At 33.2% G+C, this 18,341-nt stretch overlaps 1 protein-coding gene across 29 annotated transcripts in view; it reads right to left on the reverse strand.

Annotated features, from left to right (window-relative positions):
* The window catches only part of LOC101893893 (microtubule-actin cross-linking factor 1), a 204,558-nt gene that overhangs the window by 34,611 nt on the left and 151,606 nt on the right, over nt 1-18,341 (reverse strand). For 20 of the 29 annotated variants that reach the window (XM_059125040.1, XM_059125031.1, XM_059125041.1 and 17 more), the window contains 2 exons: nt 17,153-17,236; nt 16,311-16,532 (listed from right to left, as the gene is read on the reverse strand). The exons of 5 other annotated variants lie outside the window; for them this stretch is intronic. In XM_059125040.1, the coding sequence (XP_058981023.1) occupies nt 16,311-16,532; nt 17,153-17,236 (306 nt within the window). Of the gene's footprint in view, nt 1-8,243; nt 8,922-16,310; nt 16,533-17,152; nt 17,237-18,341 lie in introns of those variants that run through there. 4 more of the 29 variants (XM_059125034.1, XM_059125045.1, XM_059125033.1 and 1 more) reach the window with 3 other exon arrangements.

Raw genomic sequence — 18,341 nt, forward strand, 5'->3', positions numbered from 1 at the left:
CCGGTGTTGAGCCATGGGGCTCTAGCGTTATATGCGAACATATGTGATATATTCTGTAAAAAGAATATTAAGACTTGAATAATAGCAACCGCTCTAGGCATTGTTTGTCAAAAGCCATTACCATATTCAAATTCGAAACTTGAAATAAATGGTGAATAATGTAGCTAAAACCATCAAAATACCGTATATAGGGAGGTACGGTTATATCGGAGCTATACGAAGACCTCGACCTGCATAGACAATTTTCCGTCACAGACTGTAGCATCCATTACGAACTTCAAATACCAAGTTTGAAACAATTCCGGGGAATAATGTCGCTAAAACCATCAAAATACCGAATATAGGGAGGTACCGTTATATGGGGGCTATACGAAGACGTGGACCTGCATACAATTTTTTTTTCATAGCTTGTAGTACCCCTTACGAACTTTAAATATGAAATTTGAAATAATTCCGGTAAATACTGTCGCTAAAATCATGAAAATACCGAATATCGGGAGGTATCGTTATATGGGGGCTATACGAAAACGTGGACCGCCCATTTGCGAACTCAACCTGCCTACTGGTATACTGTGCATGTATGCAAAAATTTTAGCTTTCTATCTCAATTCGTTCGTAATTACAACAGACAGACGGACATCGCTAGATCTAGACAAAATTAACATACCCTCCACCGAATGGTGGAGGGTATAAAAATAGTATTAATATTTGTATGTATCAGTGTTGCATTAAATGGAAAATACATTTCCATCAATAACTGATTTACTACAATCACATTCTCTGACGCCTCTCTATTTTAAAGAGAATTTCCGAAGGAAATCTGCTGCAAAAAGATGACGTGATACTATTTAAAGACGTATACAAACAATTTTGAACTTGCACTTCAGTCATTTGTTGTTGTTTTTTTAAGCAATAGCAAACTTAATTTCAGAGAAGTGACTTCATTTTTTGCTTTAGGCTCTATTTATAAAAAAATCACTAACGAACAAATACAAAAAAAAAAAAAAAAGAAACTCTTGATAAGACGCCAGACCCAAGATCTAAGCAAATGCCAATAGTTAATGAGTGAACTGAGTACAGGCAATAAAAGGCACTCGCACAACAATGACAGCAACAACAATACCGGCAATTTTTTTTTCAAGAATAATGATGAATGTTTTTTTTCGCCGTTTCAATTACCCAGCCTCAATTATTCACGATTTGAGAATGGAGGCAGCTATGGTGATTTGAAAGCTAGCTAAAATCTAATGAATTTTTACTGAACATAAGTTAGTAAAAATAAAAATAAAAATAGATTTAGAAGACGTTAGGTTTTTCCTTCAAATGGAGTCTAGAGAATTGCGAAGTGTCCAGACTTGGTCAGCTTTCGATTTCAATTAAATCCTATAATTTCCTCATTATTTATAGAGGATTTATATCGAATAATAACATGAGAGTACAGTTTATAAAAAAAAAACATTTCCAAGAAAAGAAGAAACTGCAACATGTCTTCCCTAACAATTGCATCTCAAGTATTACTGGATTCAAGTAGTGAGAAAAAAGAACTCCAGACACCATTTGAATTGAAAATTGTTCTTTGTTGTTAAGAAGAAAGACAATGGATGAAGGGGAAAACAATTGAATACTTTTGATGAGAACAAAAAAAAATACGCTTCACTCATTTGCCAGATGACCGACCGACCGGCCGCAGAGGTTTCGAATTGATGAGGTCACATTGCAAAAATCTTTGTTCGAGAGTCGGTCCCATTAACGCTTTGTTGTAAATATTGAAGCTATTTATTTTTTATTTCCCATGAAATTGCTTGTTACTTGTAAATATTATTTTTTTCCAATGAATAATACAGTAACCATACAACAACAATTTTGAAAGATAATGTGATTTATAGGAAAATCTTAAAACAAAATCCCTGTAAATTATCAAAAGAAATTTTTACAAAAAAATTTAATCAAGGTAAAATTAAGGTAAATGACTTTAGTAGGGCAATTATATCTTTTTCGAGGAAATTAGGTTCATCGCTCTGTTAGTAAATACAAAATTCACGTTTTTCAGGATAGTAAAACCTGAGAGATCGAAAAAGTAGTAGAAAATTTCAAAAGTCAACATTTCAGCCAATCAGAAGCTAACAATAATGCCACTCGGCCAAATTTGTCTGGTAAAAAGTTTTTAAAGTGAGCCATAATCGATGCCATTGTTTCTTAAATTCGAGTAAAAAATTCACTAGTTTTTCACCTACAGAAATGGCTTCCCGGTAAAAATGCTTGGACAGTTTTTTGCCAGTTTTTATATAATTTTATATGATTGGACCAAAAAACAAGACTTCAGAGGTTACTACCCAAAACATGGTATTTATACGCTATTAGCTGGCATGGAATCACATATCTAGTCATTTTCTAATTCCAAGATAAAATGTATTTAATTTCAAAAAAAAAAAAAAACTCTTTGAATCATATATTTGTTTCCATTTCGAATAAAGTTTATATTGAAGTTTTGCTTTTTATGAGACCCACTGATAAAAAACGAACTATTTCGACTTGATTCATACGAAAAATAATTAAGTTAATATCCTTAGACAGACAACGATAATATCAATGACAAAATTTCGTTAAGACTTGTCAACAACAACAAAATTCATTGTCATAAGCACACAATAGCAAGAAAACGCAACAAAAACATAGCAAAAAGCAAAAAAAGTAGAACTTAAAAGCAAAGCAAAAAAAAAAAAATAAATTATTTAAATATTTTATCTGTTGGTGCGTAGGTATGTATGGTCTTGTACCTTTGTATAAGTATAACAAATAAATATAACGAATACAGACAATAACAACAAAAAGTAGAAAAAAATAGCACCAGACCAACGACAACAGACAGAGCTAAGCGACGACAACGTAACAAAAAATAAAAATAAAAGCAAATGATGTCATCGCTTATTAATGATGATGTTTCTGATGATGGTGATAATAATTGAGAGAATATAACAACAACACTAACAGCTGCTAAGAAATAAAATAAAACAAGTTTTTTTTGTTCCCAACAACCATTTTTTGATAGGAACACTTTCGAAAAGAACAAACCAACAATTTTGAAATCTTTTGAAGTTTAAATTTAACTGCAACTTTTTTTTAGTGCAAAAGCGATATTTCCGCCATGGAAATCTAAAAAAAAGAATTTCCTTTCAATTTCCCGTACAAATTATTCTTCAAAATGCCAGAAATTTAAGTGCAAATGGGACTTAACAACAAACAATATTCTGAAAGATGTCTTTATTTAAGATTATTTTATGTACCAGCCACAGAAATTAAAACCAAAAATTAATTCACATGGCCTGCTTTGTAAATTTTTATAGTGGACAAATTCTTTTATTTTCACAAATCAGCCGATTGCTCACAAATTTCTGTTTGTTGTAATAGTTTTCCTGCAAATGGAAATAAAAAAACTACAACCAACTTCAGACTGTTGTCATTTCTAAGCCACTCGTTCGACAGGTGTTAAAATTATTCCGGTGACAACTCATTATATTGTTAGGGAAGCGACTTGATCGAAACCCGCGTCGCAGTGGCCGAAATGGCTCGCAATATTCCATTCGGCAAATATTGAAAAATGAGCTCGGGGTAAAGCCATTGAAATTCCCAAAAGTGCAAGAACTTACCATGCAACAGAAAGAAAATAGACTCAAAAAAGCTAAAGAGTTGCTTCGCTTGGCCGGAAGTGGTGAACTGCCGAATTTGGTTTTCTCCGATGAGAAAACAACATTTGTTGTCCAGCAGTTTGTAAACAAACAAAATGATCGTGTTTTCTTGCCAAAGAGGTCAGCTGAAAATATGCACTTTAATTAATCGACCGTGGCATCAGAATAAATGCTGAATATTATCGCGAAAATATTCTGGAGGGTATATTAAAGCCTTGGGCACACAAACATTTTGGCCGCACCTACCTAGGACATTCCAACAGGACTCAGCGAAATGGCACTCAGCACGCGTACTTTGGAAAGCAAGGTTGGCACTAAAAAATACCAAAGTGTCAATCACCTCAAGCAATCGCTTCGCCGGGAATGGGCCAAAATACCGCAGAGCAACATTCGGCCAATGTGTGACGGTTTCATTGGTCGTTTGAAGGCCATAATTCGTGCCAAAGGTGACCAATTTGAACAAATCTAAACTTATTCTAAAATTTGATGCTATTTTCGACATTTTTTGCTTTCATTCAATAAAATTAAAAGAGAAATGTAAAAATTATGGCGTTAGACTCTGTAATAGTAATTGCTAGGCAATTTCTACAGGAAAAAGTAATTAGATAGACCTTATTCTTGCAGGAAAAAAAACAAAATAAAAACATAGTCATGCAATTTTCATTATAACAATGTTTTGAATGATATTCAATAACAGCTGCCTGATTGTCGCAGGAAAAGAAGAAGATTTGCAAGTGATTGGAAGAAGAAATTTCTCTGAATTTACAAATCCACCGTAATACAACTGTGAAAATTTCCCTTTCGAATTGCTCTTGTTTGCAGAACCTTTGTGTTGACAGATGACTTCCAATAGCAAATTTCAACAATTGTTACATTTTTTTTTGTAACAACACTGAACTATTTACTGGAATTATATATATACACAGTTTATATATAAACAATTTTACCAAATACAAAAAACCGTTGCCATTGTAACCAAAAAGAGATCACCAATTGGGCAATACTGGCCATTGAGAAAAATACTAATTGGGTGCCTAGTTGAAGGCTTGTGTATCAAAACTCGCGTGTGAGAAAAACAGAAGAAACTATTGAAAAATTTGGCAATCATAAATATATATTATTCACGCTATATTGTTAAGATGATACAAAAAAAAAAAAAAGACGGAAAGGAAAAGTGACTAATTGCCTTGAAACGTGTGCCTGAGTAACGAAAGTTTGGTGGATGGAAAAAATAGATTGGTGCTGATGAGAGATGGCCAATATTTTAAGATTCATTGACAATAAAATACATATAGTATATGTAGAATGCCTCTTACAAGTTTCTTGCAATGGTCAGAAATGAAAAAAAAAAAAACATGTGAAAATTTAGATCAAAAAGTTGCAGACACACATAGACGTCCATACCCACCACATGGTAGGGCAGTTGTTATGTTTTTCTTTTATTTCTCATTTCTTTCTTGTTCTACAAAATGTGATTTCGAATGCAGCGTGTTTGAAATTTCAATTAAATCGTTAACACAACATAAAAGAAAATTTACTCTGACCGCATTTGGTGGGTGACAGTAAGAAAAAACAACAAAAACACAGAGAAATAGTAAAAGTGTCATCAAAACTGAGAGCTGGCTGGCTGGTTCGGTGTGTAGCACATTATGTTTGTTTTAGTAAATCGATAGAATAACTCTGTCATTGTGGCAACAGAAAGAAAGAGTAATTCTCTTACTCCACCGCCAAAAGAAAACTGAAAATAATGCTCACGAAAGAGAGTCCAATGGAAATGTTACATTACATTACAGAATTTAACAAAACAAATGAGTGATGACTCTGAACAATTTCTCTGGCTCTCTGAATTTTCGTTGTGACCTTTAATCTCTGGTAATTGTAACCAAATATTGTGACACGTAGTTCCATATGGGTGTTGACGTTTCTTGTTTTTGTTTCGTTTGGAGTAAAATGTGATGTTCTGTTTTTTGTTTTTCAATGTAGCATAATTATTATTTATGTTTCCAAATTGTCAGATGACTTGTCAGTATGACATTTGAGACTTCATGTTAGGGAACTGTTGCTTTACATTGCCATTTGTTTATGGGGAAACATAAACTGGAAATGGATGTTAATAATTACTATTATTATTGTTTCGAAACATGTATTTTCTCATTTTCCTCCTTTCATTTTGGTTAAAATGGTTGTGGATGATTCTTCATTTTTAATGGGAAAACATTGACTCAGAAAGAAGATGAAGAAGAAGACGAAGAAGCGGATGTTTTAAACATTTAAAAAATAATATTCAAGGTTATTGGTTTTTTCTTCTTTTCGCTTTGTCTGGTTCACAAAACACAAAGGGGCAATAAAGAGTTGATGATTATAACTATAAACAATGGAAATGGTGGGAAATAATACACAAAACACTTATTATTTGTATAATTATTTAAATTTTGCAAATAATAAACATTATACTTTGTTTGGGAAAGGAAGCTACAAAGAGTCTTGACTCCATGAATCTTTTTCAAATTTAAAGGCAGTTTAATTAAGAAAATTTGTTAATGTCAATTTTTTACAAGAGTCCCTGTGGCAGGTCTATGAAAAATAATTAGGATCTGATAAAAATCATTCTAGTACAATTAAAAAAAATTGTTCAACATGGTGAAGGGATCACACATCCACAAATATGACATTCTCATTTACTAGGTAAATTTGAGAGTGTTAAAAATAGTAGCTCTAAAAATCTGTAAAAAAAAGTAGAAGCAGATATATTTCGATCTTGAAGTTTTGCCCTTTTCCGTTTGTGCAATTTCTGGGCAAAAATGAACTTAAAAAAGTATGGGAACACACCAATTGATACAGAGCCAAAAGTTCAAATCAACACGTGCAAAAATTGCCACAAAGAAAAATATATCCATTTCTCAATCACAAATATCCGTTTTCAAATTTATTCTCCTCGCGTCTAATCTTCTCATAATTATTCTTCCCTCTATCTCTACAACATTGTTCTAAGACATTTTTTTAATTTTGAGACGCCTGTGTGTTCGGAGACATGATCGAAGACTTTTGGTACTTTTATTTTTTTAATAGCTCATTTGTTTGCACTAATCAATGATTGGGACCCTAAAAACATTCATGATTGATTTTCATATGGCAGTTGTAAAACTGTATGTTCCGCTCATGAGTCAAATGATTACAAAAAAAAAAAACTTTGGGACTTCCCCTTGAATGCTTCACTATTTCAGAGTAAGTCATGTACTTCATTACTAGTTTCCCAAAAAAAAAAAAAAACTATGTAGTGATTTATGCCGTATGAATCTGACATCATCACACCTGTAAAATGAATTAAAACTTAAAATTACACAACTGAAATTGTATCTCTTTTAACACAACGAGTTGTTGTTAACAGTTTTCTGCATTAAATGTGTGCAGCAAAAACAGGCTGCATTAAATGATTTGCATTGCAGAGATAGTGTGTAATCACAAGACTAATGACCCGTGTTCTGCTTTGAAAAACCACTCATTTTTTAAGGATTATTTACAAAATGGTACTTCACTTTAAATTACATTTGATTGGTAATTAAATGGAAAATTTTAAATCTATTGAAAAATGAAATTTTAACTCTTTCACACCGACAAAATTACAAACTTTTCTGAATTTTCTTGTTTTATTTGCCCCCATTAGATACCGGCTGTTCTAATTACCAAATTCTTCAGCTATCCTAATGAAGATTAACAATATTTCTAGCCTTGACTCATTTATTTTTCCAATGGAAAACATTTATGAATAAGTAAACAGCATTTCTACAAATGGCTGCCGGCAACTACATCAACTAAAATATTAATGTGGCCCTTATGGTTCAAGGTTGAATTCTATAAAAAAAACTCATGACATTTCCCTAGAATTTTAATAGAAAAGCGCTGTGTTTTGTTTGACTTGGAACGCACAACTCGCCAGTGCCCCATCAATTTTACCCTTGTTGTTCTTTCTGGACTGTTCTCTTTTATTTTGTTTTTGTTTTTTAAAATTATTCATTCATTCATTCGTTGGAAAACATATGGAAGGAAACAAAATTCTGTTTGATTTAAATCATTTTATATATGCATTAGTTGCTAACTCGCACGATATATTCAAACGAAAAAGAAAAAAATTAAAAAAAAAATTAATTAATGAAACAAGTTCCACAAAATAAAATGTAAATTCCTACTTTTTTTATTGTAGCTTCTTGCGGACTCAATTTTTACCCCAAACACTTTAGCTTGGGTCTTTTGAAAAAAAAGATAAAGAATATGAAATTAGTTCATTTTCCTTTGCAAAAAAAAAAAAAAAAAAAACATGGTAAACAAAAGCACAACAGCAAATTATAATTGATGTTTTTTTTCTCTTTATTTATGACATCATATTGACATTTATAGCACCACATGGCGTATACGTAACCGAGGACGGTTGTCACAAAGGACTCAATAGTACGCATACGCCTACATAAACATAAACACACTTAAGGCTGGGCCAATTTGCAGTTGCAATTATTTGGTTTGGGCCGATGTCTAATCAATCCAACACACGCACACACATACACTTGTTTTTTTTTATTTTCTGAAATATTTGTGTTTAGCACTTCATTTCTTGCATTGAACGCCCGTTAGGAGTGTAAGTTTAATTTGCTTCTTTTTTTTGGTTGATTTCTTCTTCTGCTTCTTCCTCTTCTTTGATTTCTTGCAATGGCAAACTACACAAATATTTTTATTTTTTTTTGGTAGAATTAGTTAAGCCAATTTTTTTGTTGTTTTGCAGTCGATTAGATTTTATTTGCGATAGCAGTCATAATTTTAATTTTATTTCATTTCCTCTCTCACGCTGCACGGGGAGAGAGTAGACAATGTGAGGGAAAGCACACACAACAAAAGACGGTAGGCAGGCAAACGACAAATGTACACGTTAGAGTGGGTGCCAATAGACAGACGAGCTTTAAATAAAAAAATAAACGTCGTTACACAACCACGTCGATATGTAGACTGATTGAAAAATTGGCAATTTTGGGGCCTCTGGTAGTTTTCAAATGCTTTGCACCAGGCAGATACACAAACACAGCGCTCCACAGCACAAGAGAATTGTACCATAACAGAGCTCTGATTGGAGTGTTGGTGTGTGTTAAGAATTCAACTCACAAAGAGAGCCACCATAACAGAGAGAACGAATTCAGAAAATGTTTACAGCAGAATCCTAACATTTTGTATTTGTCCCATTCATAAGATAACAGTGCGCTGGGTATTTTTTTTTTGTATTTGTGTGCGTGCTAATTGGGGGGAAATAAACAATAAACATTAACAACAAAAACAAATGCCGGTTGCTCTCCAAATGTCTGGCAGACATGTCATTGTCCTCCTCTACTCTTGCATTAGTCGCCTATTAGCCATGTGTATTGTCTGACAAGCAAACAAAAAACTAACTCAAAAAAATTGGCATTTGTTTCATAGAGTATTTGAAGAAAAAAATAACAACACCAACAACAGCGGCCAGAAAACTAAAGGAAGCTTATTTTGTTTGGTTGTTATGAGATACGTCGTCATGCTTGTTGTTATTGTGCTTCAGTAATAAACAATTATAATTCCTAAAAGCAAACCATGATGTACTGCCGCCGTTGCCGCCATAGAACACCAAACAGGTTGGCTACTTTTATCTTTAAACCAAAAAACCCATTTTGTGTGGCAAATACCACGCACACATACACCGAAAGCAAGCAAGCAAACAAGCAGTAATACAACCACAAGTCATGGCCACAGCTTAGCTTGAGTTGTATAGTCGATGTCTTCATTAAAGTGAGAACCTAGGTATTTCAAAGCGAAAATGTAATGATGTCATTTCGTAGAAGTGAAACTAGTCGAAAAAAACACTAAAAACAAAGCACGAGGGATTTACAAGTCTCTAACCTTAAAGCCTACCAGCTTGATTCATTCTTAGCCACATACCTACCACACATATCTATCCACCACATACTCTCTACCTACTTTGAGGCCACAGTTATATGCCTTATTCGGAAAGTCTTGATTTTTTGGAAATATAATAAAATGTGTCGAAATCATTATGAAAGTAAAATGTTTTTTTTTTTATAGTTGTCCAACATTGTCCATACATGGTGGCCTGTTCTATTTTGTGAGTTCTAACAAAAAAAAGAGGTCTGTAAGTTGATACGCCTATGTAATATTAATGAGGGCCATTAAATGGGGAAGGGGAAGAAGTTACCTTGAAGTGACTATGGAGTCGACAGTCGACTCTGCATTACTGAAACAAGACACCGACTCGATTTCAGTTAATATTGCAGGAATCCGGGTAAATTCGTAATGGGTTTGGGGTAATAGCTGATTTTTAGTTAAAATTGTTCAACAAATTATTAATATTTGCTAATATTTTATAGATGGTACTTCAGACATTTCATGTAAGATGATCAAATTGTTTAGTTGCGCGAGGTTTTTCTTAATCAAATTCTATGTTGCGAAATTAAATTAAAACTCCAGTATCTATATTTCAAGCACTACAGAGCCGACTTTATCAAAATTGTTAAACAAATTTCTACAACAGTCGAATCTACGATCCTTCAAGAACCAATTTCTACTCGGTGAAGAACTGACACCTCAGCCCATTATGTAACAAGAGAAACCGATCTAATCGGTCGCCATATGGCTAGTGAGCTTATATATCATTTGATACGGCCAAAATGTGGCTCATCGAAATAATGAAGTAATAGCGCACGATAACTCTCGTAGCGAGTATCCGATTTGATCCAAACTTGGTATATCGTAATAATATTGTCAAACTTAGATCGAGTTCGGAGATGGGCAATATCGGTCCACTCCTTCTGGTAACTCCCCCCAAATGACAAAATTTTCAAAGAAAATAATTTACTGCAAAGAAAGAGAAAGGATAATCCGATTTTGCTCCAACTTTGAAAATCCTAATATTTACATCAGTGCTACGTCGGGTGCGAAAATGGACGATGTTGGTCCACTGCATCAAGTACTTCTCCACAAAGGGTCAACATTTTAAACAATTATAACTCATATAAAATATGATGTAAGTGATTTTTTTCAAATTACACGCATAACAATATTTTTATTAACCCAAGATCAGGTGCGAAAATGGACAATATCGGTCCACTCCATCAAGTACCTCCCCCACAAAGGGTCAACATTTTGAAAAACTATAACTTTTATAAAATGTGATGTAAGTGTCCGATTGTTTTGAAATTACACGCATAACAATAATTTTATTAACCCAAGGTATGGTGTGAAAAAGGGATATATCGGTCCACTCCTTCTGGTACCGCCCCCACAAAGGGTCAAAATTTTGGGTATCCATGAAGCTCATAAAATGCGAAGTTAAAATCCGATTTCATTCAGACTTGGTACATCGCAATATTTCCATCAATACAAGATCTTTTATAAAGATGGTACAGATCGGACCATTTCTTCAGGTACCTTCCCCACATAGGGTTCAACGTTTTTGAAAAACAAAACGTTCAAAGAAAGCGAAATAAACATCCGCCTCTCTTCAAAATTCACACATTTAAATATTTTTTGCTAATGCAAGATCTGTTGTAAAGATGATATATATCTGCCAATCCCCTTCTGGTACCTCACCCACAAAGGTTTACAATTTTCGATACTTATATCTGTCATAACTTGCGAAACCAGTCGGCGATTCTTTACATCTAAATATTTCTCTTAACCAGAAATCTGATATGAATATGGAATTTATGATTTCGAATTGAATTGGAAATATATGTTCGATTTCCTTTAAATTTTGCACATTCCTCATTTTTTATCTGTATTAGATGAAGTATGAATATGGAATACATCGGTCCGCTATATCTGTTACCTCTAGCATATTTCCACATTTTCCAAAAATTTGCACATATCTCATATAAAGTATAGGAAGTAGTCTGTCAATTGGTCAATATTTTCCAACTGCTTCGGAACCTCCCACCACAAACGGTCAACAGTTTGAATAATCATAACTCAAGGTTGGGGGTATACAGCTGTCGGCAAACCCGACTGATACTATTTTACTTGTTTTTTTTTTTTTTATAAAATGTAAGTTCCTTAACAACTCAAAACGTCCAAGACTAATGTGAGATCTTATCAAAAAGTCCACCCAAATAGTTACGAATTCAATGCAAATTCTAACATAAAAATCTTTCAACTCTCTCTTCATGTCTTTTGTTCTCTCCTCCGATTGTAACGCCAATGGCGGCATTTTATGAAAATAATAACAACCACAAAAAATTAATAATAAAACACTCAAATTATATTGTTTAAGATTATTAAATTAACCTTGAAAACAAATATAACAATAACAACAAAAAATAATATGTAAATTAAGAAAAAAACTCTCCTTTTCATTTGAATTTGTTTTTGTATTGTGTGTGTAAAAAAAGGCATTTGTCAAAAAAAAAAGACGAAAAAAAAAAACGTGTGAACAACGAATGAGCAAAGTGAGTATAGGAGGAAGGGTGTGTGTGTCATGAGGTCGCCCTATACTCTATTTGTATGTTTGTTTATAAATGCGTGAGTGATGATCATGTTCAGCTGGATGACATCACAACAATAACATTGGCTTCTCTTTTGTGAGTGTGAAAAGCAACAGTGTCATCGAATGTTCAAATGAAGAGCGAATTGATTAATTTCGATGAAAACAAAACTTGTAAGGCCATAAAGATTAATCTACTTCTTTGGAGGTTTATAACATAAATGTGACGTGAGTTATTGGGCCAAAATAAATAAATTTGATAATAAAGTCAAGTTGGAAGTATCGGGTTAACTTTTAAATTTGTATTAATGAGATGCAAGCGAAGTTTCGATTTGACAGATGTTTTTCTCGAATGGAATATTAAATCGGCATATTTATGAGAGCGCCAGCTGTCAGGCATAATGATTGTTTATGGGGAATTTGCTAGGATTGAAAAATACTTAAATATTTAATGCTTTGCATAATTGTGTTGTTAGTGCGCGGTATCTTTTTTTACTTTCCTGCACATTTTAGATCTTCGAGCACCTTTCGAAAGGAATATAAATGGTCTTCGTTTAAAACAATAAATTACTCATTTATGATGAGATATATAAATTATACATTATCTTTTTGTAGTTCTTGTTGTCAACTTTATTCATTAACCACATACAATTTAGAAATACTTTAATTAATACATCACCCCAATGACGATGTGTCCAAAATCTAATTAGAATTTTGACAAATAAAGTCAATTTGATGTTTTTGTTGTTGGCTGCACATGAAATCATATCTCTGAATACAAATTTCAGTGATCAATGACAAATCAAATGGGGGTTCAATCATCGTTTATAGTTTTGTTTTATTTTGCTTTGCTTTTTCAACGCAACACTAATCCATCAATTGACCACCTTCATCATGGGAGAATGGGATTTACTACAAATAGACAATTCAAAATTTGCATGATGTTATGCTTTATTTTTAAAGCATTTGGTGAGTTAATAGAAATAATAGAAAAAATAGCAGCAGCTTCGGCAGCTAATGAACTCATTGTCAACAAGATTTTGCTGAAGTTAAACAACATTCGAACCGAATAAAAATTAATATTCTAAAGTAGCAACGAAACTAAAAAAATATGATACCAAAGAACGAGGCTTACTACTGGTGGTGTCGTATGTGGGTACATGTTTATTTTTAACGCTGACTTAAGGAGCGGTAAGAAGTGGGTGGCAATGCCAGAGAGGTGACAAATTAATTGCCACCAAATGAAAACCATATAATTTGGATAAATTAGTTTTAAACGATGACGACGACCATGATTGACGATTTCAGCCTCAAACTTTGGCTTAATGCAGCAGAGAACATCATAAGTGTAGTTGTTGGTTTTCTTTTCTCTCAGTTCTGACCAGATATCACGTCATCATCCGTAAGGCTATTTGTTATGTTTTATTCATTTGTTAATTTGTTGCCATTGCTTGTATAAACAAATTTATTTCACGATTTGAATCCATTGTTTCGTTAATGCAGTTTGGCTTTGTTTATTTGTTCGAACAGAACTGGTTTGAGTTAAATATTAAATCAGATGGCTTGCAAAACATCAGGTTCTATTAATCTTAAAAAAAAAAAACAAGTGAATTGAAATCACTCGGGGTTTTGTAGTTTCTACGATATCTTAAACGTAAAACTCAGATATTTATCGTTGGCCAATTAGAAATGTAAATGACATATCTAATTTTGGAATTATTTATATTCCAACAACCTACACAAAGAATAGGTAGGCTCTGACAGAGATACAAATTAGAATAAACTTATTAATCTATTTCTTATTATAATTTTGTAACTATTTTGACGGTCTCAGACGCGTTGAAGTGTTTACAAATATTCGAATATGTCTAACGACATCACAAATGCCAAATATTTAAATGATTTTTAATTTGTTGCTATTTTGATACTCAAAACCGGCATATGCCTCTGCTCACTCACTCACTCAGTCTGTTTTGTTTGGTTTTGTTTTTTATTTGGTTTCTTCAAAACCAGTTTGAAACTTAATATTCCGATTGTCCAATGCAAAGAATCATGTTGTGTTTTTGTATTTCAAAAAATGCTAATTTAAATTCATAGCCATTTAGGAAATGATTCTAGAGTTTAATTAATTTTTCAAAAAAATAAATCTAATTTGAAAAGAATGCTAAGCAATTTAAATAGCTGCCAGCGATTAGAATAACCAAAAAGGGGAAATAAAACTGATTTATATAAAAATAGTTGATGTTATTTAGAACAGAAATGTGGTAATTGTGAAAACAAAAAATGATATTATTATCATTATTTTAAGACGGACAGTGGGGATTTTTTCAATATTTTATCTAAAGTTTATGGACATTTTTTAAATTTATTGCATGAAACTTCATAAGCATATTTTTTGTTGTTGTTGTTACATAATAATAATAACTCCCACGAGTTGGATGGAAGGTGCAGTGTTTGCCAAGCAGAAATCATTGTGATAATGATATCTTAAAACTATCTTTGAAAATCAATTCCGATGCTGTCCTGAGGTATAAAACAGTCCTGGGAAATCTGCACACCGACTTTGTACCTAGTCACCGTTATATTAAAGGAAAGCCAAAGTGTGTTGACAAACCACGGTGCAAGGTATTAAATCTGCCCTCTATTAAGCTTGAATAAATCAACGTTACGGATAACAATAGGGATAAAAGCAGGCCACTGAAACATCCGATCAAGAACGTCTTAATGGAATAATTCTGTCGTCGAATACTACAGTGAGTGTGAGGGTGAGGAAGTGTAATACTCTATTCATGATGTTATTATCATGATCTCAGTGTACATTCAGACACGGATTCCTTGGTTATCTATACAGGGTGAGATGGAAAAACGTCAACTAACTTCAGACTGCTGTCATTTCTAAGCCACTCGTCCGACAGCTGTTAAAATTAATCCAGTGACAGCTCATTATATTGTTTACAAGCCGCAACGAAAAGAAAATAGACTAAAGAAAGAGCTAAAGATTTGTTTCGATTGGCCGAAAGTGGTGAACTGACGAATTTGGTTTTCTCCGATGAGAAAACATTCGTTGCCCAGCAGCTTGTAAACCAACAAAATGATCGTGTTTACTTGCCAAAGAGGTTAGCTAAAAATGTGTACCTTCGGTTGGCCACCAGAACTCAAGCGCCCGCCATGGTGATGGTGTGGGCCGCCATAACAGCCGATGGTCGCTCTGCGCTCGTATTAATCGACCGTGGCATCAGAATAAATGCCGAATATTATAGCAAAAATATTTTGAAGGGTGTATTAAAGCCTTGGGCATGCAAACATTTTTGCCGCAAATGAGGTTCCTCGCCTTATTTCCAGCACACAATGGCCACCAAAGCCTCTGGATACCAATCCGTGGACCGTATAGTGTCTAGAGTAGTATGGAAAGCAAGGTTGGCACTAAAAAATACCAAAGTGCCGATCACCTCAAGCAAGCGCTTCGCCGGGAATGGGCCAAAATTCCGCAGAGCAACATTCGGGCAGCGTGTGACGGTTTCATTGGCCGTTTGAAGGCCATAATTCGTGCCAGAGTTGACCAATTCGAACAAACCTAAACTTATTCTAAAATGTGATACTATTTCCGACATTTTTTGCTTTCATTCAATAAAATTAAAAAAAAAAGAAAAAATTATGGCGTTAGGATTTTGTTGCAGTGTTTTTATCTCACCCTGTAAATTCGTAAAAATAGTTTACTGGTAACTGTTTTCGATACTTTTCTCCAAAGACCTATCAACTTTCATCCTTCTTAACTTTCATCTTAAAAAGGAATACTTCTTTTTCTCACATAGGACCGAAAGGTCTCCGAGAGAGGTAGTTACAATCTCAATTGCAACTATACATCCACTAACCTAACCTACATAAAGGGCCAATTGGAACCATGTTCGTTGCCGGATCCCTGCTATCGTTGCAAAGTTTTAATTTCTTGATTACACCGTGTGCCTACCCGTGGTGCCCATTAGACTTGAATCTATTGCAGTTGAATTTACGAAAGAAAATCTTCAATTCATTCATATTTCAAACACACAACTTGCTCATATATATAATATACATACACACATACAATGGTAATATGATAGAAATTTTGCAAAACTTACCAAACCATCGCTACCGTTAACTTCGATAGCCGTCTTTAGACGCTGTGATAATTGTTCCAACAATCGATCGTATTTCGTATTTAAAATGTCCAAACGTTGGCTGTAATACTGTGTTGCGCCGGGATCACTATCTGCGGGACGTAGATCACGACGTGGTGGTGAAAATGAGGGACGCGCTTCCAATAGCCAGTCGATGAAGCGCAGACATTTACCATCGTAGATCTTTACATTGAACGGCGAATGTGGTGGTTGGTTTGTTTTTTGGTTATTTGGTTTTGTTTAAATTGTTGTTTGTTTTTTAGGGGGTTGAAGGGGGGTTAATGTTAAAAGTTAAATTTATTTGTTGAGGTTAGTGATTGTATTTTTGTTTGTTTGGTTTTTTGTTTGTTTATAAGTAAAAGAATTTTAAGGAATTAGGATATAAAGTTTTGTACGAAAGTATAAGTAAATATTTAGTGCTTTTTTAATACAATTGATTTGGTTGTTTTTGGTTTTATTTTTTTGTTTTTTTTTTTTAATATTAAAATAAATTTTGTTCAAGTTATTTACACACCACCAAAACAAAATTAAACCTTTTGTCATTTAATACTTTATCCTTGAGTTATTTTTGTCATTTGAAAAAGCAGTAAATATACCTTTTGGGTTCAGTTCTAAAGAACATTAATATACATGAACTAACTCGAATATGGCAGCTTTCGAAATGCTCTTACCCCTAGCATTTCAAAAATTCAGCCAGTTATTCTAATTTTTTACAAAAATTTTCCAAAAAACATACAGACAGACGTGATATAGTGTATAGGGGACAGAAAAAGTGGGGGAATTCAAGTGATTTCATCATTTACCTTTGCTTCTCTTATTAGTTTGCCTCCAGCCAAGTTGACATTTTCGATTTTAGGTTTTCGTTCGATAGCAGCTCCCAGCAATTTCTTTTGTTTTTTTTTTTTAATTTTTGAGGTAAAGGACATATTTTTAACAAATAGGTGTAAATTTGCAGTCCCGTTGGTCACATTGTGTTCAACCAAACCACAGTTTGTGGCCGTTTTAATTTTTTTTTTTTAGTTTTGAATTGTGTTTTTTTTTGTTTGTTTGGTAAGATAGTACATAGTATTTATGTGTTTTTGGTATTGGTTTTTGTTTGTTTGTGGGTGAAAAATACAAAAAATTAGACAAAAATACAATTAGTTTAAGATTTGTCTACAATAATAGTTTTTGGGGCTAATTTTAATTTACTATTCGCCACGAAGGGATTTTTCGAAACTTAAGAAGGCTTTCCCCTATAGGGATCAAGGGAATTTAAAATAACTCCCGTTAATAAGAGTTTAAAAATATTAATATTTACTCTGATCAACAATGCAATGGTCTTTTAATAATTTTTCTCAAAAGGATCCATTTGAGTATTGCCATATTTCATGGCGAATTTCAATTAAAATTACCCCTTAATTTAGTACAACAATTTAACGAGAGATATAAACAAATGATATTTTAAGATACTAACTTCTGCAAAACAAAACTATATCTACGACATTAGAAAAAAAAAACATTTGGATTATAAAAAAGTAAACTTGAAGTTACGGTTGTGGTGGCTGTGGTGTTGGTATTGTTGGTTGGTGACTTATTTGTTCTGGAATTTCAATTTTGTGATTTTATTTTGATAAAGTATAATTGTTGGTATGTGGGAGTGTGTTGTGTTGACTGTGGGTATTTTTGTACATGACCAAATTCAATGTTTACTAAAAATGTGTATGTGTGTGCCTGTGTGTTTGTTTGTATGGGTGGGTGTTTGATATTGATTTCTAAGTGAACGCAACAAGAGATCAATCACAAATTTATCAAATTCATTTCGTTTTTAAATGTTGTATAAAAATTATAACAAATTAAACTACCACCCTTAACCCTATGGAAAAATTACAGGTTCTACTTGGACTCTTTTTTGCTGTTGCTAATAGCTTCAATTCTACAAAGTAATATGTATGTACATACACATTTTGTTGTACAAAAAATAATGGACAAACACAATATGTATTTTTGGAA

The sequence above is a fragment of the Musca domestica genome, unplaced genomic scaffold (genome assembly GCF_030504385.1).
Source record: "Musca domestica strain aabys unplaced genomic scaffold, Musca_domestica.polishedcontigs.V.1.1 31, whole genome shotgun sequence".
NCBI lineage: Eukaryota > Metazoa > Arthropoda > Insecta > Diptera > Muscidae > Musca > Musca domestica.